The 21,138-nt window shown below is 48.8% G+C and overlaps 1 protein-coding gene across 1 annotated transcript in view; it reads left to right on the top strand.

The window, feature by feature from the left end:
* The first annotated feature begins 13,437 nt into the window (after positions 1–13,437).
* The window catches only part of MERTK (MER proto-oncogene, tyrosine kinase), a 99,062-nt gene continuing 91,361 nt past the window's right edge, over positions 13,438–21,138 (top strand). The window contains exon 1 of the mRNA XM_006105714.3: positions 13,438–13,589. Coding sequence (XP_006105776.1) covers positions 13,514–13,589 — 76 coding nt within the window. The 5' untranslated portion in view covers positions 13,438–13,513. The remainder of the gene's footprint in view (positions 13,590–21,138) is intronic.

Genomic DNA, 21,138 nt, shown 5'->3' with positions numbered 1-21,138 from the left:
GAGGGGTGTGCTCTCTGAGACTTCCCACTGTACCCCTAGAGCACTCCCTGCCAATCAGTCTCCTCGTGATTGACATGGAGGAGTGACCACCAATGCTACAGGCCTCACAGGGTGGTCAGGAGTTCAGGACAGAACAGGACTGTGCAGAGCTCCCTGCCCTGTGCCACCTGGAGGGCTGAGGGTGAGAACAATGATGACAGGAATGACACTGAGTCCTCAGGAGAACCTGTGAGCCAGGTGGAGGTCTCCCACTTTCCAGAGGAGGGAACGGGTCAGGGAGCCAGGCCCAGGCCTAAGGTCACACACAGTGAGCGTTGTAGCTGGGAGTCGTCCAGAATCAGAGCATGCTGGAGTCTGGGTGGCACTGGTACCAGCTGACTTGGGTCAGATGTCCAGGGCGTGTGGTCAGGGGTGATGGGGAAAATGGGGTAAGGTGAGCATGACCTCTATGACCCTGCCCTCCACCCTAGTGGAAGCATCCCTCCAAGTATGCCTCTCTGATGCTCTATGTCCCTGGATCCAAGCCCAGGCTGCACAAGAAGGTGAGTGAGCCTGTCTGGGGGTGCTTAGGGTCAGAGGAGGGGGCTCTGTCCTCTCAGCTGGAGGCCTCCAAGTCAAGAGAGAGAGGCCTTCCTCCTCCAGCCCCACCTCCTGTGCCCACAGAACCTGAAATCCTCCCTTAGAAATGACCAAGAGAAGGGCCTGGGGGAGGTGCCTGCAGGCTGGACATGGGGATGGGTCTGGCCCAGGACCGCTGACCCAGTGATTTGCCCAAAGGAGGTCCTGGGAGCTGATCAGGAGGAGTTCCTGGTGAGTGAGGGAAGGGACAATTGAGTGGAGGCCCTAAGGGACCTGGGCCGCTCCACGTGGGAACCTGGGGTGGCCAGGAGGCTGATGGTGGGAGGCTTTCAGGAGAGGGCCTGTGGGGCACCTGAGAGCAGGGGCTCATCCCACCCTCACCCTGTTTGTCCAGTGTGTTCCCTTCCTGGGAAAATACCTGAAAGACCTGCAGATGATGGACACCAGAATGGAGGATGATCTGGAGGTGGGTTAACTGGGGCCTGAGCTGGGGTGACCAGGATTGACCTTGGGGTACAGAGAACCCCCATACTGAGCCCTGAGTTCTCAGCACAGCCTCCCCTTGGAGCTGGAGCAACAGGCCCATCATAGTCATCCGTGTCCCCCCTCCTTTGGAGCCCAGAGTCTGGCCTTGATCCAAGTCCTGCCTCTTCCTGTTTCCCATTCCCTCCTGGGACCTGGTGGTAGTGCAACATGAGAAGGGTGGGCAAAGCGGGCTAGTCCTAGCCAGGGGGCTCTTTCTCATGGACCTTGGATATCTGCCTTTTAGGGGAATCAGATCAACATAGAAAGAAAGGAAAAGGTTAGCAGCTGTGGCACAGGAGAAGGAGTGAGAATCATAGACGCCCTTGCCAGCACACTCCTGGGCTTCATCCCTTGCATCTTCCATTTATTGGGAGAGTTTGATAACAGAAGTGGGAGACCCCTCCAGTTGGTGGCTGGGGATATGGGCGTGGAATCAAGGATAATCTCTTGGAGGAAGGGCTGTTGATGCCCATCTCTGAGCACAGCAAGGGCCTGGATGGAATTAGGGGGAAGGAGGGTGCCCCTGTGTGCAAAGACCCAGGACCAAGCCCCGGCTCCACTCTTCACCCCCATTTGGGCCGTGTCTGCATCCTCTCCTTCCCTCTTGCCTCAGGTACAGAGAGTTTTGGAGGAGATAGTGGTTCTGCAGGAGTCTGCCCAGAAATACAAAATAGAGCCTGAGGAGCAATTCTGGGCCTGGTTCTGGGCCCTGAAACAGCTCAGTGAAAATGAGAGGTGAGGCCGGGCAGTAGTTGGGCAAGGGCAGGGCTGGACTCTTTCTCCTGGTCAGTCCAGAGAACCTGTGTCCATGATTCCCTTATCCCTCCTCCCCCCAGACCTTGCTGTGTAGCAATTCCTGGGGCTCCTGACACTGGGAGGGACACCTGAGGTTGGGAGCTCACAGGTGCCACTCTGTCCTGCAGTTACATTTGGTCCTGCCAGCTGGAGCCACAGTCCTAGGTGGCCAGGGGAATACTCACCAAAGGAAGTCAATGAATGATTGACTGCAGATCTGAAAATTATTCTCAACATAATCTCTTTTGTTTAGACTAAGAAATAACTATACAAATATTTATATTTATCCTTTCAGATATCCTCATAATACATGTAAATATACTCTTACCCATAGTTATAAGTCTTTTTTGTTATGTTTATGTTTTGTAAGTTTTAATAATATTAAAGTTATTTCTGAAAAATAATATCTTCTAGTATCTTTTCTCCTGCTTCGTCATAAATTGTATAATTTGGCTGTAGTTAATGAACTTAAAATGATTTTGTTTTCAACTTTATAAGTAAGTCTTTGATGATCATTGTTGTATAGATACCTCTGAACATTTATTCATTTTGAATCAATTCCGGCAAATAAAATTTGTTTCAAAAAATACACATTTTAAATGTTTGTATGTATGCATTTTGAATCATATAATCAAATTCCCTTGGAATTTTGATTGGGATCTCATCAGATTTGTAGACTGGGTTAAGAGGAATTCATTCCCTGGTTCCTCTATCAGGTATGTATTGAGTGCCTCATATGGATCAGGCACTAGAAGCACAGTTCTCAACCCAAAGAGCTTGTCATGATGGCATGTTTGCACGAAAGAGTCAAACCAGCCAGCACATGCATAACATGAAATCAGGATGTGCTGGGTGCTCTGAACAAAAGGTAAAGCGGAGAAAGAGAGAAATGGTGAGGAGGTGATGTTGTGTAGGATGATGTGAAGGTTTGTCAGATCGAGGTGATAGTTGAGCTGCTTTGGGATATGCATAGATGACCAGCAAAATGTAAACATCCCAGCTGAGCCCCTAGTTTGGGCTCGGGTTCCAAAGTGCTCTTGGTGGCTCCTGATCTGAGGGAGAAAGTGTATCCAGCCTCATTCTTCACAGAAGGGAGGACAAAGCACGCAGCCCCTGACCTCTGGACCCCTTACCATGAATTAGCCTTTCATTGTGGGGCCTATTCTTACTTCACTGCGGTGGCTCCAGTGTGTCCTCTTCCTGTAACAAACTGTAGGCAGCAGGTATTCCTGTTTACCTGGCCCTGAGTTATACAAGGGCAGTGCACCCTGTGTTTAATTCCAAATTCTAAATGGGCCACCTGACCTGCAACGGAGCCATCCACCTGTCTGCCCAGTTCATGGTCCCACGCACTGAATGGGTCTCTCCCAGGCATCATCTGTGTTGCCCAGGAAACTACAATTGCTTGTGCTTCCCTTGAGAGTTAGGGCATTTGACTTGACTCTCCTATAAGCACCACCCAAGCCCCCAGCACCCTGCTTGGCTCTTATATTTCCATCATGCTGCTCCCACACTGAATGGCAGACAAGAGGTCTGAGGGCTTAGAATCTGTAGTGTTGGAAGGTCATTACATGGAGTGAACTAAGAATTATGACTAAGATAGAGGGAAGGGGTGCCAGTAATGCAGATACTGAAATTATCAGAGATGAGAGAGGGACCTAGGGGTCTATGGTGACCGCAGCCAGCAGGGCTGGAACAGTCTAAGAACATAACTGTCCCTCTGTTGTCCTCCATCTTCTGGGCAGTGACATGGAGGGGAGACCATCCCCTGCTACAGGTCTCACAGAATGGTCACAAGTTCAGGGCAGGAAAGGACTGTGCAGAGCTCCCTGCCCTGTCCCCCCTGGAGGGCTGAGGGTGAGAACAATGATGCAGGAATGACACTGAGTCCTCAGGAGAACCTGTGAGCTCGGCGGAGGTCTCCACTTTTCAAGGTGAGAACGGGTCAGGGAGCCAGACCCAGGCCTAAGCTCACACACACCGAGTGAGCGCTGTAGCTGGGAGCCGTCCAGAATCAGAGCATGCTGGAGTCCAGGTGGCACTGGTACCAGCTGACTTGGGTCAGATGTCCAGGGTATGGGGTCAGGTGTGGTGGGGTAAATGGGGTGAGATGAGCATGACCTCAATGACCCTGTCATTCACTCAAGGGGAAACAGTCCTTTGGCTTTCAACTCAGATACTGAATATCCGAGGATCCAAGAAGAGGCTGCAGAAGAAGGGGGGTGAGCCTGTCTGGGGAACACTCCAGTGTCAGAGGAGAGAGGGCTCTGTGCTCCCAGCTGGAGGCTTCCAAGTCAAGAGAGAGAGGCCTTCCTCCTCCATCCCTGCCTCCTGTTTCCACAGAACCTGAAACCCTCCCTTAGAAGTGACCAAGGGGAGAGCTTAGAAGAGGAGGGTGCAGGATGCATAAGGAGTTGGGGCTGGCCTGGGACCACTGGCCCTGTGATTTGCCCAAAGGACATCCTGGGGGGTGCTTATGAGGAGTCTTGGAGAGTCAGGGAAGGCACAATTGAGGGGACTGCCTGAGAATTCTGGGCTGCTCTACTTGGGAACCCTGGGGTGACCAGGAGGCTGAAGGTGGGAGGTTTTCCAGGAGGGTTTGTGGGTCATCTGAGGGCAGGGGCTCATCCCACCCTCACCCTGTTTGCCCAGTGTGTTTCCTTCATTGGCAAATTTCTGACTGACCTGTAGATGTTGGACCCTAGGATGGAGGACTATCTGGAGGTGCGTGACTTAGGGCTGACCTGGGGTGACCAAGATTGACCTTTGGGGACACAGAGCCCCTGTATGGAACCCTCAGATCTCAGCACAGCCGCTGCTGAGACCTGGTACAACATGCCCATCAAAGTGATCTGTCCCCCTTCCTCTGCAGTCCAGAGCCTGGCCTAGATCCAAGTCCTGTCTTTCCCTGTTTTGTGCCCCCTCCTGGATCTGGTGGTAGTACAACATGGGAAGGGTGGGCATAGGGGGCTAGTCCTGGCCAGGGGGCACTTTCCCATGGACTTGGGGGAGGGGTGTGACAACCAGAGAAGCCCTGGCCAGCACACTCCATCCCCTGCATCTTCCATTTATTGGGAGAGTTTGCTAACAGAAGTGGGAGACCCCTCCAGTTGGTGGCTAGGGGTAGGGTGTGGCATCAAGGGTAACCTCGTGGAGGAAGGGCTGTTGATGCCCATTACTGAGCACAGGTAATACTAGGATGGAATTAGAGGGATGGAGGGTGCCCATGTGTGCAAATCTCAGGAAGGGGCACCGGCCCCACTCCTCACCCCAACTCAGGCAGTGTCTGCATCCTCTCCTTCCCTCTGGGCCCAGGGGCAGAAAGTAATGGAGGAGATAGTGCTGCTGCAGGAGGCTGCCCAGAAGTATAAAATAGAACCTGAGGAGCAATTCAGGGCCTGGTTCTGGGCCCTGGAGCAACTCAGAGAGGAGAGGTGAGTCTGGGCAGGATTTGGGTGAGGGCAGGTTTGGATGCTCCCTGTTGGTCAGTCTAGAGAACCTGTGTCCTTGGCTCCCTGTCATTCCCAGATCTTGTTATGTAGCAATTCCTGGCGCTGGGCGGGACACCTGAGGTGTGGGTCCTGGGAGCTCACAGGTGCCACCCTGTCCTGCAGTTACATCTCATCCTGCCTGCTGGATCCCGGTCCTAGTTGGACAGAAGAACACTCAGTGTCAAGAACACGGGTGTCAGTGAGTATTCAGGTGGGCAGGGCAACTGTTCGTCACCAGTGGGGCCACTGCTGGGTCCTAGGAGATGGGGCCGCTTCCTCTGCTCTAGAAGGAGGAGCAGATGGGACTCTTCCTGTTGAGCCTTGAAAACCAGGAGGGAGAGGAACACACCCCCACCTTTCTCACAATCTCCCCAAGGCCTCTTTGTCCATGGGAGGCGCGATGCTTACTATGGTCAGCAGATTTGGTGCCGTCCTTTGCAAAAGTCTCAGGGCCTGGACTTCTGCCTATTTGCACCATCTCCCCTCTGGCTGGGGGAGTGCAGCTTCCCCTTTGACGGAAGACTGCTTCTTGGACTGGAGCTGAAACACAGATGATGTCTCAGCAGAGCGGCCGGAGCTGACCAGTGCAGCTCAGAGGACAGCAGATCCAAGCAGAGCTGTCTAGCCAGAGAGGGGCCTGAACGTATTCTGGTCATTATGGGCTGACACATGTGAGTTCTGTGAGGCAGGCCAGCAGACGAAACACTCAGCAAAATTGCATACTATCAGATGAGGCAGAATTTCTTCTTCAACAAGAAACCTTAATTTTTACTCTTAAGCATTTCAGCTGAGTAACAGACCCACCCCCATTTCCAAGGGTAATGACCTCCACAGTCAACTGATTGCGGATGTGTGTGGTCATATAACTGGGTACCATAGCCCAGCCAAACTGACATACAACTCTCACCATCACAAGTTGCAGGAATTGCTCAACTCTAGGAAGTATTAGACCCTTCCCTGATACAGGCTTTGCTAATTTGCCTCCCATTCCCTGGGTTGTCTGCTTTCTCCTGCTGGTTCTGTTGATGCACAAAAGTCTGGCGCATGTATGAGGCCTGTTTCACTTGTGATGTGGAGGTTCTATGTAAGATTTTGCCAATCTAAGATAATGCAAGACATGTGCCCCTTTGTTTTCTCTTTAGGAATTTTATAGTTTGGGCTCTTCAATTTAGGTTTGCTTTCCCAAAGGTGGCGCTAGAGCTCACATTGGTGGGTACTCCTTGGCCTGAATACTAGGGCCAGCTTTCCTCCTGAGCACCTAGCCCTCTGCCTGTGCTCAGGCTTGCTGCAGCCCCTCGGGAGGACTCAGAAGGCGCTGGCCACAGGTGGATGTTTGGAAAAGGCTTGCAGGGCACTGGGGGTGCCGTGTGCCCATCAGGGGTCTATGGCAACGTGTTCCGTGATGCAGCTAGTAGGAACCGCATCCTTTTTAGACCCTCCCATGGGCCTACCAGCTGCTAGCTCTCCCAGCCTCTTCTTGACCCAGTCATGCTGCTCACCTGTCAGACCTCAGGGTGGCGCAAAAGAGACATCAGTTTTTTTGGTGGAGTCCAGCACAGCTGGGAAAGCTGAACTCTTCTTGTTATTATTATTGTTGTTATTGCTAAAACTGTGTGCTGACACTCTCCCCCTAGAAACCTGGTTGCCCACCAAGCTCTCTAGTTCCTGGGTGATTGTCTAAGACATTGTTTCCAGGGGCTCCAGGCCAGGGCTGAGGGGGGCTGGAGCTGGTTCAGAGGCATTGCAAGATCCACGGAGAGGCCTGGGCCCGGGTCTGTCTGCCTGGTACCCTGGGAATGAGCTGGATCCTGCAACTCCCATGACCTGCTCGGTGACCCTGCATGGAGGCCGAACCATTCTTATTCTCAGTGAAGGCTGCTGGGGGTTAAAGGGACAAAACTAAGGCATGTCTTATGCCACCAAGGTGCTGCCATCCTCTGAAGCTTTACCTTTGATACACTACGTTTGTAAGTATAAACCACTGTTTATGAACCCCCTAATATACGTCACTGATTTGTTTTCCCCCTTGAACAATCATCATGCTTTTAGTGTCCTCACATTACAATGAGAGCTAGGAACGGAGTCAAGGTCATTGCATAGAACAGGAGACTGTGCATGGGTAAAGAAAATACGCTCACTGCATGTGCCTCACAAAGACTTGTATGCATCTCATGTACTGAATTCCGACAAACAACACACATAAGAAATGGCCCGTAGACCTGAACATTTTGTGAGGGTGGCATGAAATGGAAAATAAACACAGTAATTGTGGGACACATCGTCTTACCCACTAGAGCAGTGGTTCTCAACCTTCTGGCCCTTTAAATACAGTTCCTCATGTGACCCAACCATAAAATTATTTTCGTTGCTACTTCATAATTGTCATGTTGCTACTGTTATGAATTGTAATGTAAATATCTGATATGCAGGATGGTCTTAGGCGACCCCTATGAAAGGGTCGTTCGACGGCCAAAGGGGTCGAGACCCACAGGTTGAAAACCGCTGGACTACAGTGACTAACAGTCATTTTAAGGATTTGAACTTGATTCTGACAGCAAAGGAAGTCATTGAAGGACTGACAGCAGAAGTGGAAATGATTCTGAAAATGATCTCATTTACTGCCCTTGCATTTTCATGGACGTTGTCCATATGGAAAGCAGGTTTGGATACAACATCTGCCTTATGGGAACTCTTAGCTTAGCAAAAATTTCTTAAAAATAAGGCAATACTAACTATTGTTTTAAAGAACAGCACCATAAGTACCATACATTTTGCTGGGTATGTGTACATTTCCACATCCGCAATGCCTGTTTGATAAGAAACTGGAAGATAGTAATGATGGAACTGACCCAGAGGCAAGTCATCTGAGATACACTCCATAGGAAGCAAGAATATTTAAAACAGGAGGAAGATTGAAAAGCACTTGATAGAGGCTGGTAGCTGTAAAATTTGAGATGCCCAGAACAGGTTTCTAAAAATACCAGCACAGCCCTGACCTGTTTGGCTCAGTGGATAGAGCGTCAGCCTGCGGACTGAAGGGTCCCGGGTTTGATTCCAGTCAAGGGTATGTACCTTGGTTGCGGGCACATCCCCAGTAGCGGTTGTGCAGGAGGCAGCTGATGGATGTTTCTCTCTCATCGATGTTTCTAACTCTCTATCCCTCTCCCTTCCTCTCTGTAAAAAATCAATAAAATATATTTTTTAAAATACCAGCACAACTCTGGCTGGTGTGCCCTCAGCTGGTTGGGCATCGTCCCGTGCACTGAGAGGTGGCTGGTTTGATTCGATTCCCAGTCAGGGCACATGCCTGGATTGTGGCTCGATCCCCAATCACTCATCTCTCTTCTTCTCTCTCTAAAACATCAAAAAAACTATGAAAATAAATAAAAATACCAGCACAGCAATGGGAGTCAATGGGACACAAGTGGCAGAATATTTCTGTGTAGTGATTTTCACCTAGTTGGATCAGGTTGCTTACCTAATGCTTCTTGCTGTTCTCAGCCTATCAATAGCAAATGTTATGGCTGGACCAGCCCTTGTGTTTCTTCTTATGATTGCAAGATGATTTTTGAGCAAAAGCCATTGGGAAACTTGTGTGTGGGGAAGACTTATTACTTACAGGCCTGGAAATTACACAGCACACCTAGGGCCACACAGCGAGGTCTTTAGGGAAGAAAGAGAGGAGTGAGGAGAGAAAGGAGAAAGGGAAGAACTAGAGAAAAAGTTAAAGTTATGTAAGAAATGGAAGGTAGAAGACTAAAGAAGGAAAAGTAAAATTTAAAGATAAGGTAAAAGGAACTTGAATGGAGTAAATTTAATACAAACAATGAAAAACTTTAACAGCTGAAACAATGTAGGAATTTGTGACTTTTTGTAGGACATTAAAATAGATGTGTTTCTTCAACTATGTTAGAATGAGATTTTAAAGAGAAGAAAGACACAAACATGAGAGCAAAGAGTAGCAAGAAGCCCCCAAAAATGGACAGATGAGGTTGAATACAGTGGAAATAGGAATAAATGTAAAATAGTAGAGAGCAAGGCAATTCACAGGTCTAAAACCATGCTGAGAAACAAATAAAGCAAAATAGACCTGCATAGAAAGAAAAAACACATATGGGAGGGAGCAAAAGAGATATTTGTGTGGCTGTGTCTTGCTGCATTAATCTCCTGGTACATATGTCTAATTAGTCCAGTGGATCTGCCTCTGAATAGAGTGTCTTTTTTTTTTTACATTTAACTTTTTTTTTTAATTAAATCTTTATTGTTCAGATTATTACATTGGTTCCTCTTTTTTCCCACCATAACTCCCCTCCACCCAGTTCCCACCCCACCCTCCGCCCTCACTCCCCACCAACTGTCCTCATCCATAGGTGCACAATTATTGTCCAATCTCCTCCCGAACCCCCCGCACCCCCCCAAGAATAGTCAGTCCATTCCCTTTCTATGTCCCTGATTCTATTACAATCACCAGTTCATACTGTTCATCAGATTATTTATTCACTTGATTTTTAGATTCACTTATTGATAGATGTGTATTTGTTGTTCATAATTTGTATCTTTACCTTCTTCTTCTTCTTCTTCTTCCTCTTCTTAAAGGATGCCTTTCAGCATTTCATATAATACTGGTTTGGTGGTGATGAACTCCTTTAGCTTTTTCTTATCTGTGAAGCACTTTATCTGACCTTCACTTCTGAATGATAGCTTTGCTGGCTAAAGTAGTCTTGGTTGTAGGTTCTTGGTACTCATCACTTTGAATATTTCTTGCCACTCCCTTCTGTCCTGCAAAGTTTCTGTTGAGAAATCAGCTGATATTCGTGTGGGTACTCCCTTGTAGGTAACTGATTTTCTTTCTCTTGCTGCTTTTAGGATTCTCTCTTTGTCTTTTGCTCTTGGCATTTTAATTATGATGTGTTTTGGTGTGGTCCTCTTTGGATTCCTTTTGTTTGGGGTTCTATGCGCTTCCTGGACTTGGAAGTCTATTTCTTTCACCAGGTAGGGGAAGTTTTCTGTCATTATTTCTTCAAATAGGTTTTCAATATCTTGCTCTCTCTCATCTTCTGGCACCCCTATAATTCAGATGTTGGTACACTTGAAGCTGTCCCAGAGGCTCCTTACACTATCTTCGTATTTTTGGATTCTTTTTTCATTTTGCTTTTCTGGTTGGGTGTTTTTTGCTTCTTTGTATTTCAAATCTTTGACTTGATTCTTGCGATCCTCTGGTCTGCTGTTGGGAGTCTGTATAATATTCTTTATTTCAGTCAGTGTATGCTTAATTTCTAGTTGGTTGTTTATCACAACATCGAGGGTCTCACTAGATTTCTTGAAGATCTCAATACATTTATCGGTGGTCTCACCAGTCTTTTTGAGGGCCTTACTAAATTTATCGGCGGCTTCTAGACAGTTCTTTAAAGACCTTAAAAGTGTGGTTTTGAACTCTATATCCTGCAGTTTGCTTTCCTCCATTTCTGTCATTTGTGTCCTGTTTCTTTGTCTCAGCATTTTTTATGCTTCACTGTGTCGATGGAGTGCCTTTCTGTGCTAAGTGTCCCAATTACCTGAGGTAGACACTCTTGGTGCACCCCCTTGTGGGCTTTGTGCACAGTCTTGTTGTAATTAAGCCTTGATTGTTGTAGTTATCACTGGGAGGAATTGACCTCCAGGCCAATTGGCTGTGAGAATCAGCTGTGTCTGCAGTGAGAGAACTTCTGTGCTGGAGACACCCCTCTGGGGCAAGACTTGCTTCAGTGGGGCTTTGGTGCTCACTGAGTCTGCCCCCTGAGTGTGTCTTTTATGTTTCCACGGAGCTGCAAACTGGATGGTCCCACTCTGACCTCTGGGCTTCCTGGCTCCTGGATCTCTAAGGAGGTGCTAATCTAGCCTTTGCCTGAGGCTATCCAGCAAAAGCCTCCCTGCAGGGCTTGGGTGGGGCGGGTCCCACGGATCAACAGGGCGGGGCTAGCAGTTATGGCTGCTCTCAGTCTTGCCCTCAGAGGCTCTGCTTCTCAGTGTCCCGGTAATCACTGCAAGCCCCTCGGAGAGAAAGCTGCCCTAGGGTTCTGAACGATGCCAGACAGTCTCGCTTCTCCCATATGAGTCTGGGTCTCTAGAGACTCGCCCAGAACTGGAGCTCAGAGCCTGAGACTCCCTCCCGATTGAAATCGACAACCGTGCCCTCAGCCACCAGCCCGCTCCGCATGCACTCTGCACCTTAGTATTTTACTTCCGCACTGCGCCTCCTCTGAGTCTGGGTATGCTTTTCTCTTTCCTTCTAGTTGTAGAATTTCCACTCAGCCAGCCTTCCTGTGGTTCTGGGTGATGTCCGTTCCGTCTTTTAGTTGTATTTTTGAAGTGGTTGTTCGAGGCAGCAAACTCTGGTGTTTACCTATGCCGCCATCTTGGGTGTCTCTGAATAGAGTGTCTTGCCACAATGCAATTTGAGGGCCACGCATGGGATTTTTTTCTACAAGTAATATTTGTTTCAGAAAATATTACCCAACTTTTAGGTGAACCCTAACCTGCTTGTCTTTCCAGGTAGATAATCTGGACAAACTTCTTTATCCCCATCATCAATGCTTAAATAAACTCACAATTTATATCTTAAGAGCAATTTCTTCATCTTTACAATAAAGAAACTGTACTATATATTATTTTTCTTTTTCCAAATAAAAATAGATTTTTTTCATTGTAAAAATAATTCATAGTTATAGATAGAAAAGAGAAAGGTTAAAATAAGTAAAAATCATGCACATACTAAATTGAAAATAATTATACATACCTTTATACATCTTTTCAGATATTCTAAACATATATAAATATACACATCCACAATTTGAAAGCATGTTATATTTCTGTTTGACAGTATATTCTATTTCTAATATTAAAAATATGTCTGCTTGGCCGTTGTGGCTAGGTGGTTAGAGCATCAGTCTGAGCACTAGAGGGCCTTGGGTTTGATTACCAGTCAAAGGCACATACCTGGGATGCAGTTAGATCCTGGCCTGTAGGGGTGCATGCAGGAGGTAAGCAATCACTGTGTCTCTTTCACATGGATCTCTCTCTCCCCCCCTCTCACTATCCCCTCCCTTCACCCCTTCCCTTCCAGTCTCTCTAAAAATCAATGGAAAAAATATCATTGGGTGAGGATTAACAACAATAAAACACACAAAAATTTCTGAAAAATAGTATTTTCTAGTATGTTCATAGTAAGTACCTCTGAACACGTATTCATTAAAAAAAGATTTTAAAAATTGATTTTTAGGGAGAAAGGAAGGGAGGGGGGAAGGAGAGAGAGAGAGAGAGAGAGAGAGAGAAACAGATGTGGGAGGGAATCATCCATCTGCTGCCTCCTGTCCCCCATGGACCCTACATCCTAGGAAAGTGCCCTGACAGGTAATCAAACCAGCAACCCTTGGTACCGGGAGGACGCCCAACCGAGCCCGGCGCTGGCCAGGGCTATTCAATTATTTTTGAGTAATTTTCTGCAAATAAAATTTGTTTCAAAAAATACATATATTCTAAATTTTAGTATGTGTGAATTTTAAATCATTTGACCAGGTGTCCTTGGAATTTGATTGGGACCTCATCACATTTGTAGATGGGGATAAGAGGAATTCATTCACTGGCTCCTTTAACGGGTATACATTGAGTGCTTCCTATGGGCCAGGCTCTAGAAGTGCAGGGGACGATCCAGAGTTGGCAATGAGGGCACTTTTGCATCAGAATCAAGCCAGCCTGCAGGAAGCTACATAACGTGAAGTCAGGACCTGCCTCTTTGCACGCCTGCTCTGTGCTTTTCCTTGACGCTCATTCTTCCAGGCGCATCCCGCTCCGCCTTCCTGGGCAACGCGGGGTGCTGTGTCCTCCAGCTCGGCGGCCCTGCACCTTTGGCCGGTGCCCCAGGGAAACTGGTGCCTCTCTCCGCCCCGCCTTGGCCGCTCCTCCCCGCGAGGTGCCTCCATTCCCGCCCCTCTCCCTCCCTTCCTCTGGGCTCTGGGACCTCCCCTTCCAGCCTCCCGCGCCTCCCAGCTCCATTCCGGGCGCCCGCTGCCGGGCGCCGGACCCTGTTGCTCCGCTGGCTGCGCCGCCCGCGGGTTGAAAAGAATTTCCAGACCCGCGGCCCGGGGATGGGGCGGGCCCGGCTGCTGCTGCTGCTGCCGCTGCCGCTGTCTTGGCTCTTCGTCCCTGGGCTTCCCAGAAGGGGTGAGTGCACGGGACGGGGGTCTGGGAGAGGGGGCGCGTGGCCCGGGGTCTGGGGGCGGGGGCAGGTGGAGCCGGGGAACGCGAGGGTCCGGGGAGGAGGTCGATGTTGGGAGTTCCGGAGGGGGCGCGGGGCGGCGGGAGGTCAGGGGCAGGGTGGGGGTGCGTCCCCCTGCTGGGCAGGTTAGCAAACACTCACTCCCCCAGCCTCCCCACTAAGGGCTGGTGCGCGGAGCAGAGTGCAGGTCTCGCAGTAGCCCAGAGTCAGGGCGCCTGGATGGGCCATGTAGGCGCGTCCGATGGAACCGGCGGGGGCCACCGAGGGCCCCCTTTCCGCCGGGAGGAGGTCACGCTCTGTGCTGTGAGTTCCCAAGTTTTTCGCCCAGAGGACCGCGCTGGCCCCGTGCTGGCAGGAGCTCTGGGGACCGCACACCCACATCCCCAGGGACTCGCGCCCACGGACGCGAAGGCTGCGGAGATGGGGTCGCTGTTTGGGCTCGTGGACTAAGGCGGGACCTGGGATGGTTGGCTCTCAGGCTGCTCCCACTGGGCCCTCATGGGCAGTACCAGCACCCCTCTGCAGGACACCCCGTGGCGGTGCGGCGCCAGGAGAAAGGGGAGCATTCCCTACCCCTGTTATTGTGGGAGAGGGGTTCCAGTGCTTGGACAGCGTGTAGGTTTATCCCAGCTCTGCCAGGTGTGCGCACAGGTATTCCAGGGCAGACGCTGGCTGGATGAGCACAGGCCGGTCTGCGGGGCCGGTTCTGCACCCATAGCTGGTTCACGGGTGAGGGGGGTGAGCAGGTTAGAAGTCTGGTTGCTGATCCACTCCTGGAAGCAGGGAGAAACTTAACCAGGCCTCACCAAAAAGACAAAGAAAAAGAGGAGTGGGGGAAAGGTATGCTAAATAAACACACCCCAGACATTTTTCCTTGGCTAAACCATTTCCATCCAGCCTGTGGGTTTGTTTGTTTGTGGGTTTGTTTGTTTGTTTGTTTGTCTTACCATGAATACTGCTGAGTAGTTTTCACCTATTAGAGTAAAAGGTGTGTTGTTGTTTTTTTAAGAATACCAAGTTACAGTTAAGCAATTTACTTAAAACTTTTTCCTTTTGAGGTTGTGTGTGTGTGTGTGTGTGTGTGTGTGTGTGTGTGTGTGTGAGAAAGCTCAGTTGGTCAAATGAAAAATTCTTAAGCAGTGCCTCCTTTTGCACATTAAATTACATGGAAGCACTTTATAATTTGGGGCAATTTGAAACAAACATCAAAGAACTAAAACATGCCTGTTCTCCACCCCCCAAACCCTCAAAAAATTCCTGGGCATTTCTGCCAGACCCATTTTTCATAATCCGCCAATCTGTTATATTTTTCTGCTAGTGAGGGCTGGCCATAAATAGTCTTGAAGGTAATGAATGTGGTGAAAAGTATGGGAAAAATAGTTTTGGTGTAAGATACTTAAAAAATTGTCTTTTTCTTTTTCTAAATTTTAAAAATGCTGTAATAAAAAACGTTTGTAGTTGACAGTCAGCTTTAGTCAGATAAACATGCAAGGACTGCTAAAATCCATCCAGTGGTGTCCGTCTGGCGTGGGTTGGGCGTCACCTATGAACCAGGAGGTCATTCCTGGTCAGGGCACGAGCCTGGTGGCAGGCTGGATCCCCAGTAGGGGGTGGGGAGGACTTGCTGGAGGTAGCCAATCAAGGATTCTCTTTCATCATTGATGTTTCTCTCTCCCCCTTCCTCTATGAAATCAATAAATATATTTTTTAAATGAATCTTAAAAAAAAATCTACCCAGTAGGAAGAATGAAAAATGCCTCCAGTTTTTCTTTTTCTACCCTTTGCTTCTTTTCTTGAATTTGCCTGGGAGATGTCTGATAGTGTTGCAGCTTACCTTGTAAAAAGCTTAAAGCAGTGGTTCTCAACCTTCCTAATGCCTCCACCCTTTAATACAGTTCCTCATGTTGTGGTGACCCCCAACCATAAAATTATTTTCGTTGCTACTTCATAACTGTAATTTTGCTACTGTTATGAATCATAATGTAAATATCTGATATGCAGGATGTATTTTCATTGTTTCAAATTGAACATAATTAAAGTATAGTGATTAATCACAAAAACAATATGTAATTATATATGTGTTTTCCGATGGTCTTAGGCGACCCCTGTGAAAGGGTCATTCGACCTCCAAAGGGGTCGCGACCCACAGGTTGAGAACCGCTGGCTTAAAGGGTGGGATTCTTGCTGGCAGAATTCGAGCAGAAGTAAGAGTGCAGTGCGAAGAGATTAAAAATGGAAATTAGAGTCTCAGTCTAGCTTTAAGATTTTCATGTTGCGCATTGTGGATCTAAGTGGTTTGTGTAGTGAGACAGGAGGAGCCGGTGGACTGTGTATGTAGGTGCTACACTGTAGAAGAATGGATAATTAACACCTTCCGATCACTTTAATCCAGGAATCCTCCCACCTCCATACATACAAATACCATCCCTCCGAGCCACAGAGAGGCAGAAGTGAAACTGCTGACCCAGGGGCATTTCAGTCCTTCCTGCCTGAGAGTCTCTAGTGAGGGTGCTAGTGAGCAGCAAAACCACCCAAAGGAGTGGTTTGGTACTGGGAGAGGATAAAGGAGAAATAAAAGTGGGTAACAGTGAGGGCACAGCCAGGACCTGGCCCCTGACGAGGCTGTGTATGCAGCTAAACTCAACCTTCAGAACAAATTGGGCTTTAAAACCTCTTAAATTGTGGTGTTAACCTTCCAAACTGATGCTGTAACATACAATATATAGTCAGCATTTTCCCAGGGAGAATTTTAATTTGTCCCATTGCTCTTGGCCTTCATAACAATAGCTTCAAGTGTTTTTTGGAAGTAAGCAGTGCATATGTCACAAATAAATAATTTATAGAAAATTATTCTGATCCACTTTTTAAAAATGGATTTTGAGAGAGCCAGAGAAACAGAAACATCAATCGGTTGCCTCCCTCACATGTCCTGACCAGGGGGTTGAACATGAAACCTGGATATATGCCCTGAATGGGAATCGAACCCACCACTTTTTGGTGGACGAGACGATGCTACAACCGAACGAGCCACACCGGTCAGGGCCTGATCCACTTTCTTAAAGTGCTGAATGGAACACATTTATTTTTTATATTAACAATAACTATGTTTTTCCGTCATATTTTTATTTTATTTTATTTATAATATTTTTATTGATTTCAGAGAGGAAGGTTGAGGGAGAAGGAGAGAGCGATAGAAACATCAGTGATGAGAGAGAATCATGGATCGGCTGCCTCCTGCACGCCCCACACTGGGGATCGAGCCCGAAACCCAGGCATGTGCCCTGACCGGGAATGGAACCATGACCTCCTGGTTCATAGGTCAATGCTCAACCACTGAGCCACACCAGCTGGGCTTCGATCGTAATTTTAGAAATAATTCCCAGATAATACTAGGAGCAGGGCCAGTGAGTTAGTATCCAGAGTTGGTTCTGAACAGGTCTACTCTTTCCAGGCCTGTGAATAGGGAACCTGCTGCCCGCTGGACAAGCTGAGCCAGGGTCTTGTTAAACCGGTCCCTCCCCACCTGCAAAGAGTAGCAGCCGCTTCCCATATAATAGCCAGAATGAGATCCGAAGATGAGTCTGACTGGTGAGAATCCTCAGGGGGCTTTTCACTCCTTCCCAGGGTTTGCAAGGATCTCACTCCTGTGGACTCTTTTCCAGTTACTCCCTCTTGTTCAGGATGCTTCGGTCACAGTGTCTCCTTCCTAGGGCTTCTGCAGTGGACGTGCCTGCCCTCTGGGCGAATCTTTCCCCTGATCTCTGCTTGCTGGCTCCTTCTGGTTTAGGTTTCAGCTCAGAGCTTGTGCTGAAGAGGCCTTCCCTCGCTCCCTCCCCAGCCAGTCATATCTCTCTCTCTCTCTCTCTCTCTCTCTCTCTCTCTTTCTCTCTCTCTCTCTCTCTCTCTCTCTCTCTCTCATTTTTAATTTCCTAATGACGCTTCTCACCACCTGATGGTGGGTGGCAGATGCCTAGCCCATGGCCGGTGCTCAGTGGGTGACTGTCTGGATAATGTCCAGGGCCAGGCCTCCCTGTCTCTCTCTCTACTGCCTTCCCAGAAGCACAATTGTTGCAGCTCCCGTGCCCTTTTTGGTGTGGGGGGTCTTGGTTGATGGAAAAATCACCTTCAATTTCACTGTGATATCAAAGCAGTTTCATTACTAGAAATGTTAGGACATCTAGAGAAGATAGATTTTTGGATTCTGTTATCACCAATATGGCAGTGTTAGCCTATTTTATATTCTCACGACTATTCCAACTGGGAAAAAAGTCTAAAGCTGCTGTTTTAATGTTCAAAATGCAGCTTTAACAGCACCTCCCCAGGAGCAGGTTGCCCAGTGCTCAGGTGGCGGCCCTGAGTGCCTTACCTTTGGCCCATCCTCACAGGCTCAGTCTTAACCCAGAGCACAGGCTGTGCTTACTGTGCATCTCAGCAGGGGGTTAATGGTCATAAAAATGGACAAAAGCCTTTGGCCTGGAATGAAGTGCTTAACAGGGTCTTGGCTCAGGATCTGAGTAGTCAGCGAGCCTGCTCAGTCCTGCCTGGCCAGCCTCAGTTTTCTCTCTGGTCAGGGCGACTCTTAATTTTTCATGGAATTGTGAGGAGGATGAAGTGAGCTAATGGCATGGAGTGAGTCCTCCAAAAATATTAACTGTTATTACCAATGGCTTCTTCCATTATTCTGAGCTCAAATTTGGGGGTAATTGTTTTTCCTGGACAGCCAGTGTTGCAGGGGGGTGGGGTTGTTTTCCTCATTGAAATGTATCCTAAATTGCACCTTGAACTGTGAGGGCAGATGAGGGCAACGCCCCCTGTTCCCTGCGGGGCGGGGCTGTGAGGTGTGAGTCCTGACTTCTGAGTCCGGCTGTGCTCTTCAGGATTTGGTTTCCCGGGGTTCCCGTGCAGGACCCACCCTTGGCCTGGCCTGCCCGCTCCTGCCCTGCCGCCCCCTTACCTTCACTGGCTGGATTCAGACTTAACTCCGTCCAGGAATAGCTTCCCGTCACGTGCTTCTCTGCAAGGTTAAAAATGAAGGCCAATGCTTGCTCTACTCTCCCACACAACTCTGCCAACGTGGGTGTGGTTTTTGAGTGTAAACATCCAGATAATTATTATTATTATTATTTTTTTTACCAGCCCAAACCAGGTTTTTCAAGTGAAGTCTTCTGGCTGCAATGGATGGAAAATGTGACTTTGTTTCTTAGATCAGCCTCTGGGCACCTGCCTGGTGTGTGTGCCTGGTGTGTTGTGTGCCAACGCGCCCTCCTGACCGGATACTTACTGTGGGTGGCAGGTGTGAGCAGGCTTCACCTGACCCTGCCTCTCGCACTCTGGGCATCTGCTGACCCCTGGCAGGAAGGGAGCCTGCTTCCTTTATCCTTTCCTTGTTCAGGCCCCCTGTGTCCAGCAGGCAATGGTTGGGAATCCCACAGGATCTTGGGCCAGAGTACTGAGGGGACCCGCCACCCCCACTTCCTCCCTCGGTGGAGGCCTGAGTTGGCTTCTCCTGAACTGTGGCTGTGGAACGGCGGCTGTTGAAAGCACGTGTGGAAGAGTCTTGACTGCAGCCAAGGCCCAGGTCTTCCCGCTTCTGTGAGTCCGGACAGCTGGGCAGCCCTCCGTGGTAGCTGTGTCATTCCCACTCTCTGGGCCTCTTTTCACAGCAGGACCCAGTGGGCCCTGCCACAGGTCCCAGGCTTTGAAGAGATAAAGAGAGGGTGATCATGTCCTCAACGTTTCACTGAGAAACCTACACTCAATTCTAAAGCATTTTATTTCTTCTTTTGCCCATTTCATCCACCATCAATGCTTCTTTCTTTACTTAATGGTAAAATGGATTTTCTGTGAGCCTTGGGGTGGCAGGGGTGTGGAAGGAAAAAGGGGTAGGGGAGACGAGGGAGGGAAAGAGAGAAACAGATGTTGACTTTATTTTTGGACAAGGTCACATAAGAAAATGGTTACACCAAAAGCTAAGAATATTTGAGAGACTTGTGGAGAAAGCCCAGTCCGTATCCCTGTGCGTGGGGTTTCTTAGGCTCCTGTGTTTCCCCTTGTCCTCAGTCATTAGTGGTGTCTTTGGGGGATTTCTTAGTCGGTCCCTTCACAGGTGCTTGCCTAGCATCTGCTGAGCCACCTCAGGCCCCAGCAAGGTCAGGTCACAGGTGGTGCCTGTGCTGGCTCCCCCAGGAGGGGCCCGTCCTCAGGCCTGAGGTCTCAGGTTGGCACTGACAATCAGGCAAGTGGGACAGACCTGTTCTTTTGGGGGGAGGGGTGTTCAGGTACGTCCACATTGGGAATGGTGGACACCTTAGACTTTGCCTTAGCTGTGGCCTGGCCTCTGGTGAGACACAGGGGAAGCCTTGTTTTGGGGGAGAGGGATTGTTTTGCTGTTTTAAGCCTTCAGGCTTGTTAAAGCTGCTAGTAGACTGGCCTCATTATGGTTTTGGAAAATGATCCTTTTTACAAGTCAGAACAGGCTGTCTTGGAGGAGAATATTAGAACAGGGACGCAGACTCCCTGAATGTTGTTTTCTGTCCGGGGCTGACCGCTGACTGCACGCACGGCCAGCTGATCCATATTCATGGCACCCAGTTCAGCTGCATCTGTAGGCGGGTTTCCACTTGCCCCTGGCTGGCTGCCCCCATACAGGAAAAGGAAGGAGCCTGTGAGCCCTTTTATAGTTCTGTCATGTGATTTGCAGATTTGTGGATGAAAACAATGTTCTTTAAAAGTCTTGGAGCAGCCCTGGCTAGTGGCTCAGTTGGTTGGAGTGTCAAACGTGGTGGGTTTGATTCCTGGTCAGGCTACATACCTGGGTTGTGGGTTCTGTCCCCGGTGGGAGCATATACCGATCAATATTCCTCTCCCTTTCTCTCTCTAAATTCAATTTAAAAAAAGAAAAAACCAGCCAGTGTGGCTCAGTGGTTAAGTGTCAGCCCATTCACCAGGAGGAGTGCAGGCTGATCTCTAATAAAAAAATCAATAAAAAGGTTTAGAGCAAATAAAAAAAAGGAAGCTTATTAGGATTAGCATTAAATCGGAAGCGTTCGTTTAAGAAAAAAAACCACTTTGGGAGTACAGAAATGTACATTCTCATCCCAGTTTTGATGTTAGCTGGGAGGACAAGGAGAAAGTCAGCTAGGAAGTCCACCCTGGACCTGTGGACTCAGGGCTTTGGGTGCACATCTCGTTACCCTCCACAGATCCAGTTGCATCTGAGTCTTGAGGGGTGGGGAGCCTCTACCCCTTCCCCTCAGAGCTGACACTGAGAGTAGGAATAAGGTAGTTACATTTATCTAAGGACAGTGGCAAGTCCTAGACCCGGGTGACATCTGCAGGGCGGGACGGTTCCTCAAGCCAAGCGCCCTCAGGATTTTTGGACCAACAGGTGGCAGGAAGGTTGAGGTCTCTCACGTGAGCCACTCAGGGAGGGATCCCACCATTGTTACCTGGAGGCCAACCAGTAAACATAAAAGCCTCACTTTCTCCCTTTAC

This window comes from Myotis lucifugus, unplaced genomic scaffold (assembly GCF_000147115.1).
Source record: "Myotis lucifugus unplaced genomic scaffold, Myoluc2.0 scaffold_717, whole genome shotgun sequence".
Lineage (NCBI taxonomy): Eukaryota > Metazoa > Chordata > Mammalia > Chiroptera > Vespertilionidae > Myotis > Myotis lucifugus.
This window is presented reverse-complemented; position numbering and strand designations above follow the sequence as displayed.